At 32.4% G+C, this 11,782-nt stretch overlaps 1 protein-coding gene and 1 pseudogene across 1 annotated transcript; one reads left to right on the top strand and one right to left on the bottom strand.

Annotated features, from left to right (window-relative positions):
* Positions 1–6,499: 6,499 nt before the first annotated feature.
* Positions 6,500–8,137, top strand: LOC100649053 (annotated as a pseudogene).
* A 451-nt stretch (positions 8,138–8,588) lies between these two features.
* Positions 8,589–11,741, bottom strand: LOC100650921 (protein lethal(2)denticleless). Its single transcript, XM_003395104.4, has 8 exons — positions 11,599–11,741; positions 11,183–11,427; positions 10,889–11,069; positions 10,582–10,810; positions 10,293–10,498; positions 10,010–10,212; positions 9,717–9,927; positions 8,589–9,642 (listed from the first exon to the last, which is right to left on the bottom strand). Exons 1-8 carry the CDS (start codon positions 11,639–11,641, stop codon positions 8,966–8,968), a joined length of 1,995 nt encoding a protein of 664 aa, XP_003395152.1. The 5' UTR covers positions 11,642–11,741; the 3' UTR covers positions 8,589–8,965.
* Positions 11,742–11,782: the final 41 nt, after the last annotated feature.

The following is an 11,782-nucleotide window of genomic DNA, read 5'->3' as shown; positions in this document are numbered from 1 at the left end:
ACTCGCCGGAGAGAGGGAAATGGCGAAACGATGGTAGGAGGTAGAGTGTAGTGCAAAAAGCACGCGGGGAGGGGAGACGTAGGTGAATGCGATAGATCTCTCTGTTCTCCGGGAATCAGCATCAGGATCCCGATTATAGATCAGATTAAGTACAGTACGTACCCGTACGCGACGATCAAAAAGACGTAGTCGTCTTTGTATAATCCGATCAGAGGATTGCAGCTACCGTCCAATATATCGCGATCAAAAAAATTCCAATTACTCTCGAATAACGCGAACAAAAAAATTGACCTCGTGTCACGCGATCAAGAAATTGCAATCGACCTCGTTCCATATTTCCACTTTTTTTTTTTTTTCATGAATTTTTGAACGGAAATCCTAGCGATCATGCCCGTGTATCGGGAATACTCTTCCTCTCTTAAGAGGATTTATAATAAGATTTATAATAATATTTCGTGTATAGCATAACGCGTCAGATACTTCGTAACTTGAAAAATAAACTGTAATCTACATTTTCGTGCGTGATGTTCCTTTGCCTAGCTTGAAGTCTGGAGGCGCCCCTACAAATATCGCCCACATATTTTTTAACCCTCATGTTTATTTCAAATTATCGGTACCACACTTATCTGTAATTGGTGCAGTGTTAACATCGAGAGTAAAAAGGAAAGTGTTACGTTTAAAAAAAGATACTTGTTGTTAGTAAGATATCGCAAATAATAGCAAACGATATGAAAAATATTTCTTTCTGAATGGTATCGTAAGATCACGCATACACGCTATTAAAATTATTTCTTCCAATGGAATTTCAAACATCCATCAACTGTTACGTCTTTATTAAGTATTACGTTTCTCGCAATTTTAAACGTCCATCACCTGTTACGTCTTTATATTAAGTATTACATTTTTCGCAACAGGTATTACATAATCGAGATGATGCGTTAATAAATTTAATTGCCGGTTAATTTGAAAGTCACTGAGAAACAAGCGGAGATATAACGGAGATTGAACGAAGATACATCTTTTTTAAATAATACTATATGTACTAGAGCCACGCTCTATTTCCATGATACTGTTTCGTCTGGAAATTGCGCGTCTGAACCGATTCTGAAAATGGAAATCATTAATTATCTGCGCGCTGCTAAAACGGTTAAAGAACATCACGATGTTGAAAGCTTGACTTAGAGGCCGGTTTTTACAGTTACGTTTATGAAAATATATACGTCTGGAATAGTAAACTGTGAATGCTTGAATTTCAATAAACCGGACGAAACTTGACGATTATCTAAGAACGCCGATTTAACGAATATTATTTAAAGCGAAGATAAAGTCTCCAATATTAGGAATTTTTAATAAAAAACGATTCAAGTAATTGCTTAGTTTTTAAAATGTCAGTTCTTAGCTGGCAACTCCAAACAACCACTGACAGATTTCGTAGTCTTCTTTTTACGATTGTTAAAGTCACGCACGAGTCTAGCAAAATTGATGTCCGCTCTTTTTGAGATAAAAACATAGTTATACGTATTACATCACTTTAATTACGGCTAAACCTCTTGGGGGAAAAACTAATCAACTTTAGTTTTATAAATTTTTCAATTTCGTTACTCAGTTGGATAATTACTGTTCGACTTCTAGAAAAATAATAAAACAAATAACTTTGAACAAAATGACAAATAACAGAAACTTATTTCTATGATTGTAGTTATCTTAAGAACGTAATTATTTATATTAATCTTAAATCGCAGAGCAAATTATAAATGCAATAACGTTTGTAATATCGCCATTATTGTCTGCTCTGTAATTTATCGAGTTGATTAAAGCTATAACTTTAGAACAGCTCAATTATGTAGCATACTTCTTGTAAAATGTCACAGGTCGACAGCTGCAGTTTTAATAACATTGTAGCGAACACCAAGTAGATTTCGCATAAAACTTAGTCGGCTCGAAACAAAGTAAACAAATAATAATCTTATCGACCGGAATTATTACTGTTTTATCAAGTAATCGATCTTTCACGGGTTCCATAAGCGAAGAAACATGTACAAAAAGTTGTACAATTTATAAAATAGTATCAATCGTAATCTCCGTATTACGATAATCCCAACAATACTATTTGTTGACTAGAATTTTATAATCGATCTTTTGATATAGAAAATTGAACGTATTTTTGCGTTTCGAGTAAAATTTCACTAACAAATTTGTTACTTAATTTCGTATTAGGATAATAAGATTAGAACTTTACAAAGTTTGTGGGAAAATCTCTTTAAAGATCGCTTTTAAAATTATCTTCGTGTTAATTTCTTGAAGGATTCGATATAACTCTGTGAAGCATCGATTCGCAACGTTCACATGCTTGCTGTTGTAGAACCAATGTTCTACAAAGGAAGAAACATTTCAAAGACGACGCATTCGAGTCGCAATTTTACGCACAGCTGACTTCGCTAACCCTTTGCTGTCAGTTGGTTCCTGCCTAAAGCAACAGGTGGTCGTCGATGCCACGTGTCGATCCTGGAAACAACCTGCAATTTTGCATTTTGCAATCGCAGAATCTAATCAAACCAGCTACAATGATTTGAATAACGTAACATAATACCATCGACGTTAATTTCGCAAATTATTCGGGTAAAAATAGGCAAAGATTCGACTATAAATTTCAACAAATATATCGGATGTAAAGAAAGGTTTTGTACAGCTATAAATTAGATTTAGCTGCATTTCTTAGAAGGCTGGGATAATTTCAATTGTTCGATACTAAAGATACAAAGTGTCCTCTTTCACGAACAGAATCTGATAATTAAAACTAATATAAATAATATCTATAAATAAGATCTAATAGCTTCATTTGTTAGGAAGTTGCATAATTTCAATTGCTCGATACTAAAGACACCAAAGTCTCTTTTTCCACGAACAAAATCTGATATCTAAAAGGTACAAATCTGATAATTGAAAGTAAAGTCTAATAGATGCAAAGTAAAGATACAGAAAATCGAAGCAACGATATGTTTAAAGAAGATTCGAAGACTTCGAATGAAAATTGCTATTTTATAAAAATAAGAAGATTTAATAATTCCAATTAATGTTTATCATTTTAATATTTAATCAAAGAGACGTCGCACGTGAATGAATTACAAAGTGGCCTTTACCAATCCTTTAGCAGCTCGTATATTGTTCGGTAGGGATTTTACAGGTGTACATTAATGGGAACAACATCTATGTGTAACTCATCGTAAATACAGCCAGAGTTTCGTGTCCATTACGCTACAAATCGTTTAATACGTGTTTGATACAACCATCTATTTTAATAATCGGTAGACCTCGTTCCTATACATACGGTAGACAGATATACAAAAACATCATATCGTACAAAATAGTAGCAGTAGTATCACCACCAGTTTCGTTCCCACGGATTCTCCTTTTATGTACGGTATCCTCTCATTGACCTTCGATATTTCCAGCTTATCGTTCTATTTCGTAACAAACCTTATAAAAATACGATCTTCTAACTCTTTATTTGGCCACCGTTCCATTTTTTCTTGATTCGTTTCTCTTTCTAATAAAAATACACAACCTTCCTTTCTTCGTTTCTGAATCTTAGATATATTTCGTAAGAAGTACGATACTCAAAGAGCTATAATAAATCGTAATTTTGTACCCCGTTTTTTCTTCACCTTTTTTCTTACTTTCAATTAGAAACTACGTACGATGATGAATATATGAAGTCAAATAGTCTCTCCAAAATCAACTTCCCGAAGGTCTCATTTTTTCTTTGCTTCTCCACTTTGACGAAGAAATTAAGAACTACGATAAATGAATTATACAACGACGAATCAATGATAGCAAAATAACAATGTATCTAGATAACGAATATTGATGTATTTCTGAAAAAATATATAAAATATTGAAAGTAAAATACCCATTATGATATCCAATAAATGAAACGAATTTCCATTCTGATTCAATTTCTTCAGTGATTTCCTCAAAAAAATATGTGTCCATAAAAATGGACATCCACATTGTTCCAGCAATAAACATACAAAATGATACCTGAATATATAAATAAGAAGTTTGATAAAGGCTTGATTAAATTGTTGTCTCAGCCTGATATCAAGAAACTACTAAATATCAATAAAATAAACAAGAACTCTTTTTAACCGGACATCGAGAAACCACATTTTATTTTTAAAATGGTACCAAACATAAAACAAACAATAAACTTTGTTAAGCAATTTTCAATCAGTCGCCAAATAAAGAGTTCACCTTATAGAGCAAAGAATCGAAACGATTACAATGGTCGTCGCCTCGCTAGTTGCGCGTGTGTCTCGACCGTACATCGTGGAAATTTGGTTCAACATCCTCTCGTTCACGTCGAAATAAGCTTCTAAACCGAAACTCAGTGGCGTTCATAGAAAAATTCGATGCTTTCTCCCGATTTTTCACGGTCGTTTTCGTCAATAAATATATACCATACACAGAGATCGGACGAAAGAGGAAAAGAAGCGAAAAATCGCGGAAGGATTGGCGCGTTTCACGCGCCTCTTATTATCTACAAAAAGCCATATTAGATGAGCCATTCGATGACGAAAGACTTTTCTCACTTTTCTACTCCAACTTCCTTTCTTTTGCTCTTCTAATTTTCCCCTTTCCTCTTCGCTCTTCTTCTCTTTTAATTTGGTTGTTCGCTTATTTCTCTATCACTAAATAATAATTTTATTTAGTTAATAATAAAATCACTAAATAAAATTCGTTTCTTTTGTACTTGTTTTGTCCCATTTTTAACCCTTAATGGCCACCATGAGCGAAATTTCACTTTGTGCACAAATTTTGTTTCTTCGTAATATGTTAATCGCACGTTATATTCAACGTTACTCAGAGTTTTGTCTTATATTGATAATCGCAAACGATAAATTGCCTACTTTTTTATCGCATACAATAAAGATAACGCTGAAACTGATTGACTGAAACTAATTTGAGTAAACCAACAGAAACTAATTTTTTCAAACGCGCGATAAATTCACAGCCGACTAGTATTCCTAGTTATAAACCTTTGTATTTCTAAATATGAGAGACACTCGAGTATGAAACCTATAGTTTACTCTCTCCTCCAACAAATACAATTTAAATCTGTTGAGAATTGTGGATCTTAATGACCGAAATATTGTTATGGAGACACTAAATTTACACTGGGCGTTACTATTAACGTAGACATATATTTATTTCATAAACGATTTCTGGAATATTCATTGATACACACTTGCACGCGTCTTAGCACTTTTTTCCATACCCGACCTTTCGTAGACTGTTAACCGACCGAACTGTTTACATTCGTCTGTTTCTCAGTCGGCGCGCACACACATATCTCCACACACTGATATCCACATACAAACATCTCCACTACGCATTCGACCTAGCCCAGCACAAAAATTATACATATCTCAATAAAATCATTGCTGCGAGCCCGTCAATTGCATTTGCTTGACTTTTTCATTTATGAAAATAACCAAAAATGTGCCGAGCCAAGGGTGAAATTTCATTCACGATAGTATTAACGTGATTTTCTTGAACAACAGCTTCTAAGGGTTAGTTCTCGTTTTATCCTCGGTTATATTCGCCACGAGGAACTGAACAACGGATCAGAGGACTAAATGAAGGATTAAAGGCGTTTCGACGCGTGTTCGGATTAAAAAATGAAGACGAAAAGAAACAAACGAGGAAACAGCTTTAATTTCTATCCATGAAACCAAAAACGCGCTTGTATTATGATCCATGATTTTTTTATTAAACAAATTGAATACAAAAGGTCGCATCTTTTATTCTCTGTTTTCCTTGTTGCTCGTACTGCCGACCGCGACGCGCAGTCGCTCCATTCTCCAGTTAATATAGATAATTAAAAACAACAGAAGAGAACGAGGGAGGGCAAGGGACATTAAATAAAAAGTAAAAGAAGTCATCGAGGGGTAAGTGGAAGAAGATAGTTTAAAGGCTTTTTCTACATGTTCCGACACTCTTTCTCGCTCTCTCTCTCTCTCTCTTTTTCTTTCTCCATAAACATACTTGCATGCGCGCATTACACAAACTCTACAACAAGGTGGATCGTTTCGTTTAAAATTAAAGAAAGAAGGAGAACTCGAGCTTCGGCAATTCAAGACTAGTGAAAACTTAATAATCGCCTGTGGTTCATCGTATTACTCTCATTCGAACGATTTCGCTCATTTCTTACAACTTTTTCGCTCATCTCGCTTGCATCTCAAACCACGAAGTTCAATTCATTTTCAAATTTAATAAGAATGCCTTTTTAATCGAATTACGTTACGTTATATGACAAACGTCATTAGTAATTTGCCGATTTCATTCGTCGATTTGTTAAATTTGAATTTCGCGGGGGAAATGAAGCGCAAATTGAAAAATTCATAAAGAGCGACAAAATCGCGAAAATTGAAATAATCGGTGAAGCGTAAATGCTCTTTGGAATGAACCGCGTATCCTCGAACCGCCAAAGATGCAAAAAGAAAAACGAACAGAGGAAAGGAAAATTCACGAGCAGAAAGATCGTTTCGGGGAAAAGTTTGTAAAACAGAACGCAAAAGATGATCGATCTTACGATAAAAAGCTCGGATGAAAAAGAAAAGGGAACGGAAATAACATCGTTTTCCTGCCTGTTTCGTTCGTTTGTTCCTTCTACGCTCGAGTTACGAAGAACCTTCTGATCGATATTTTAAATGCTGCTGGACACAACGCTCGCCATGATCAAGCACTTCCTTCGACAACGTCCAATTAATTAATAATATTTAAAAGTCATTAAAGGATATGTACAAAGAGATATTAATATGAATATGCAGTAAATGTCGCCGTTGCCGCAAGATCCGCGCGAAACCCAGCAACTAACATGGATTTATCGATCGTCCTATGGTTCGACTTGATTTGTTCGCACGGATCGAACGTGACAAGGATCAGCACGGTGTTCAACAATCTGCTAGTGTCTTTCGCGTTTTCTAAGACAGGTCTGGTCAATATTAACACATTGAGAATAATCTGTGACGTATGGGAAGTATTTGTGTCGGGTACGATTCACGATAGGACGCAACAATTAGCAACGCAAAAATGGCCAAAATATTATATACGAAATAATTTGGAAAAATCTCTGGTGGTATGTGCAGCTGTAACATATGAAATTTCTTATAGCAAGGAAGTATACGAGTAAAATATATAGTTTTAGTCTTATAATTGGTAAATTCATTCTACTGATGTCATTAAAAAGTGGTAATATTTTTACTGCTAATCAATTAATGGGACAATATTTTGACAAAATTGCAAAATTCTTGTATCATGAATATGATGATCTATCTGATATAAAACGAATGATAGAGGCAACAATGGCAATTATACATGAAAAATTAAGAATGATGGATATGATTGAAGTTAAACCTATTGACGTATGTTTCTTTTATATACATAGCAAATTTTTAACTTTTTCAGTAACCAAAAATCTCATATTGTTTTATAATTAAAGAATAATCACAAAGAAACAGTAAAACCAATTTATGCTATGGGAGCAGTTGAATGAGATGTATGGAAAGATGCAAATGCTTCTACTAATAAGTATTGATACTGAGGATTTTTAAGAAAGTATATGCTTTTCCTTCAATATTTTGAAATTTGTACAATATTTGTACAATATATACAAAATTTGTACAATATATATACAATGTAAATTTATATTACCTAATACCATGTATTTATTGTACAGATATGTGACTTATATATTTAATGGTTATAAAGAGAATTTAAACAAATATTATGATGCAATATTAAAATATGCACTTTCTTCTGAAGGTTGTTCTCGTTATAGTCATAACAATTTAATTTCTAATTTAAATACAATGTGGTCGCATGTATTTCTACCAAGAAATAATGCCTTTAGAGGTATGTTTTGTTATATTCGGTACATATAATATCCTGAAATAAACACAAGATACCATATTTTTTAGGTAGTATTGGTTTTAGCAAAAGAATAAATGAAAAATGTGACATTCTTCATGAACTACCTATATCAACTTGTAAATTACATGTAGCAACTTCTAGTATAAACAAGTTACAAGTTTAATAATCACCACCATTTTTAAAAGTGAAAATTGATAATTAAACAAATATCATATGGAATAAAATTATATATATAATCATGATCATGGAAAATTACCTCTACTATGCAGGTCTAAAGGATGACAATTACTTTTCTTTTCTGTCTGAAGGTTGGGAAAAAGAAAAAAGTAATAAATAATTATGTAATCAAGTAGTGGAAACAAAAAGAATTGAATTAACTCCATGAAAGGTAAAATTTCATAGTTTGAATATTCTAAATTTTAAACATTATTTAATTTCTATATGCTGATTCATTTATAGACCAATAAAAATTATACATTATACATTGACAATGAAGAGTATGAACTAAAGGCAGTTGAAATTAAGCTGCTTTCTCAGGCAGTGAAAGTATTTTGTTCTCAACTGAACAAAAAATATATATGATGGAAATAAAATTTAAGATCTGTTTATTTGTTTTAAACCTTCATGTGTTACTATATTGAAAAAAAAGTAAATATTAGTAAAAAAATTAACAAAACTTTTTATTATTGTAATATATTATAAATATAATTTATGATTGCGTATAAAAGTATGCTGTTATCACTCGAACATGACACTTGTGAGTATATAATCTATTTTTACCTATTTTATAACACTTGTATGTTATGTCATATTTATCTTACAGTATGATATTTATTGTTTCAAGTCCTATTAATTTTTTATAAGGTACTACATCGTAAACAAAAAGCGCGCTGATGTTTGTATCACATTCATAGGTTAACATCTTGAATGTAATTTTTTGTTATAAAATATTTCTAATAAAAAGTTTATATGAAATTTAACACAGATAAAATGTAATCTTTCTGACAATTAAAGAAATTCATGACTGTTTTTAAGATTTCGCAGAAGGTATTACATTATCATCACAACACATATTTGTTTCACAGTCTTTTCCAGTAACTTTAAAGAAATTTAATAAAGAGAGAGGAGAATTTCTCGGCATTTTAGATACTTTTTGTGGTTCTGTCGATCGTGATCTAGTATTTCTCCTAGTAAGCACTGTACAAGAGACAGGGCTAGCCGACTTTTCTGATAATGTTTTTCTGACTTTTCCATATTTTTCTCTTCGTATTCTTGTTAACCAATCGACATTTTCTTTGTACTTTTCTGGAGATAATTGAAGTAAATGCGGCGCTGTGCCATCAATTACAAAATTTGGAAGATTCGACGTAGGTGAAAAATGAATTTCATTATTCCTGTTTTCTCTACTAGATGAACTTGTACTGGGTTCATCAGATTCGTAGCCTCTGTTCAGTAACGAACTATTATCATTACATGGACTAAACAATCTTCGTGCACCGCGATTTTCTAAATGAATACGTTTTGCAACGCGAGCAGATGTGAGGTTTTCTTGTATAGGAGATAAAACTGACTTAAATTTTCCATCAGACCAAGATCCACTCATCATTTGAAAATAATTTCTTTTCATTGAAGTAGTAACATTACACTGATTTCGACTATCTTCTACTTGATTGTAAGTATCTGATGAACTTGGTCCAGGTGTAGCATCTAATGAAAGAAAAAAAATAACATTGATAACAATATAGTAGTTATGACAATTTAAATATTTTATGATTACATACTAGGTGTGGTATCAGATCCTGGTGTGTGTTCTTGAGATATAACCCAACGCCGCGTAATAGTTGGTGTAGTTTCAAGTTTTAGATTTTCCAATGGATTTTTATTAAAGATAGCTTCTGCACGACCACGTATTTCTATTTCTTCATTATCTAGTTTATGTTCATGGCCAACTTTCCAAATTCGATGACACGAATCATCAGAACATGTTACTATCTGTTTAAGTTTCAAAGGGGTATTGATATTACATATAATAAATTTTAATATTAAAAATCAAGAATGATATCGTTATTAATACTTTTGTCTCTCGAACACTACACCAAGCAATGCAAGTAACTTCTTCTGTATGTCCTAAAAGTTGTACGATTGGGGCTCCTGGTTTGTTTGTGTGCCAAATATATGCAAGTTCATCACTGGAACCACTAGCAAGATAACGTCCATCAGGACTTAAACAACTTTTAACATAATAAGTACGATTTTGATGTCCATAAAATTCTGCAACTAATATATGCAAAAGAAATAGTAATATTAGTATTATTTTAAAACTTCGTATCAATAATGTTTCTTATTATTATTCTTACTTGGTTTAGGATTGTAAGATGATATATTATATGCATATATAATATTATCCATACAACTTGCATATAGTGTAATTGTTGCAGGACATATTAACAATGATGAAAATCCATTCCTTGTACTATGTCCAGTATAATTCATTGTATGTTTAGCTAAAGGATCTTTTTTGTGAACAGTATAGTTTTTACGCAAATCCCAGACTTTTATTAAACTATGTCAATAATATAATTATTATTTTATTTGTTCGTATAATTAGTAATTCATATAAGTGTATATTTAATTTACTAAACTTACCCATCTCCAGCAGAACATGAAATTAAAGTGAAATCATCCTGAAATACCAATCCAGTAATACTTTGTGCTCTAGATGAATGGGTGATTACCCTACGCTGTCGCACATTACTTATATTTCCAACATTATGTGCATTAATAATACAATTATCTGGTTTAGGTCGTTCATAATGATTAGCTCTAATATCCCATACCATGATAGAGCCATCTCTAGCTCCAGTTGCAAATACAGCTAAAAGATTTTTTTTTTAATTAATATTTTGTTTTGTGCAATATGTATGTCAAAGCATATTAAGTATTAAAGAGATACCTTGATCCTGATAACGAAACACTGCAGTCTTAACACTTCTAATATGAGCATGGAAACAATCAATTTGTCTTATTTCAGAACCAGATACATCCCAAAGTCTAGCAGTATGATCTCCAGATGCTGTAACTAGCTTTAATTCTCCTGGCATCCAAGCAACATCAAATATTGCATTACGATGTGCCTGAAAGATATCAATTAAATATATTTTTCTTATAGACTCTTAATAATATACTTTATGGTAACTTGATTATATAGGTAAAAGATTAAAGACTCAATACGATATAATAAGCATACCTGTGTTCCTTCCAATGGTTGATTTGACATACTTTGGATATCTGTATCTTGTAATGCAATTTTTCCATCTTCATTAGCTAAAGCAATTATTTGTTCGTATCCTTTTGTAGTACAAAATCGGCATGCAAAAACTGGCGGTTCTGGATTAAAATCCAGTGCATCTGTATTTGGTGTTATACCTTTATACACATCATCTTTATAACATTTCAAACGATACAAAGCAACATCATAATCGTGTATTGATGCTGAAAAAATGTTTGTTTCTTTAAAATTCACGTTTTATCTTAAAAAATGAATATCATGCACAATCATTAGATTAAATGCAACATTATGTTGGGTCACATATAACCTATCATTTTATATTCGCAATATATTTCAAAGTCTTTTATTATATAAGATCATAAAATGCAAATTACCAGATCCTTTTTCTCGTTCTACGATAGAATGCACTAAATTCATTCTGAAACTGCATGAAATTAATATTTATTACACAAAATAGTGTAAATACTTAAATTGTAAGCGGGAAAATCTGTCAGTTTTCCCGCACTTCTATGTCAAGATAGTCTAATAGGGACATTCAATTATGATTGAACAATGGTG

This window comes from Bombus terrestris, chromosome 4 (assembly GCF_910591885.1).
Source record: "Bombus terrestris chromosome 4, iyBomTerr1.2, whole genome shotgun sequence".
NCBI classification, from domain to species: Eukaryota; Metazoa; Arthropoda; class Insecta; order Hymenoptera; family Apidae; genus Bombus; species Bombus terrestris.
The sequence above is the reverse complement of the archived record's forward strand: the minus strand, read 5'-3'. Positions and strand labels throughout refer to the sequence as shown.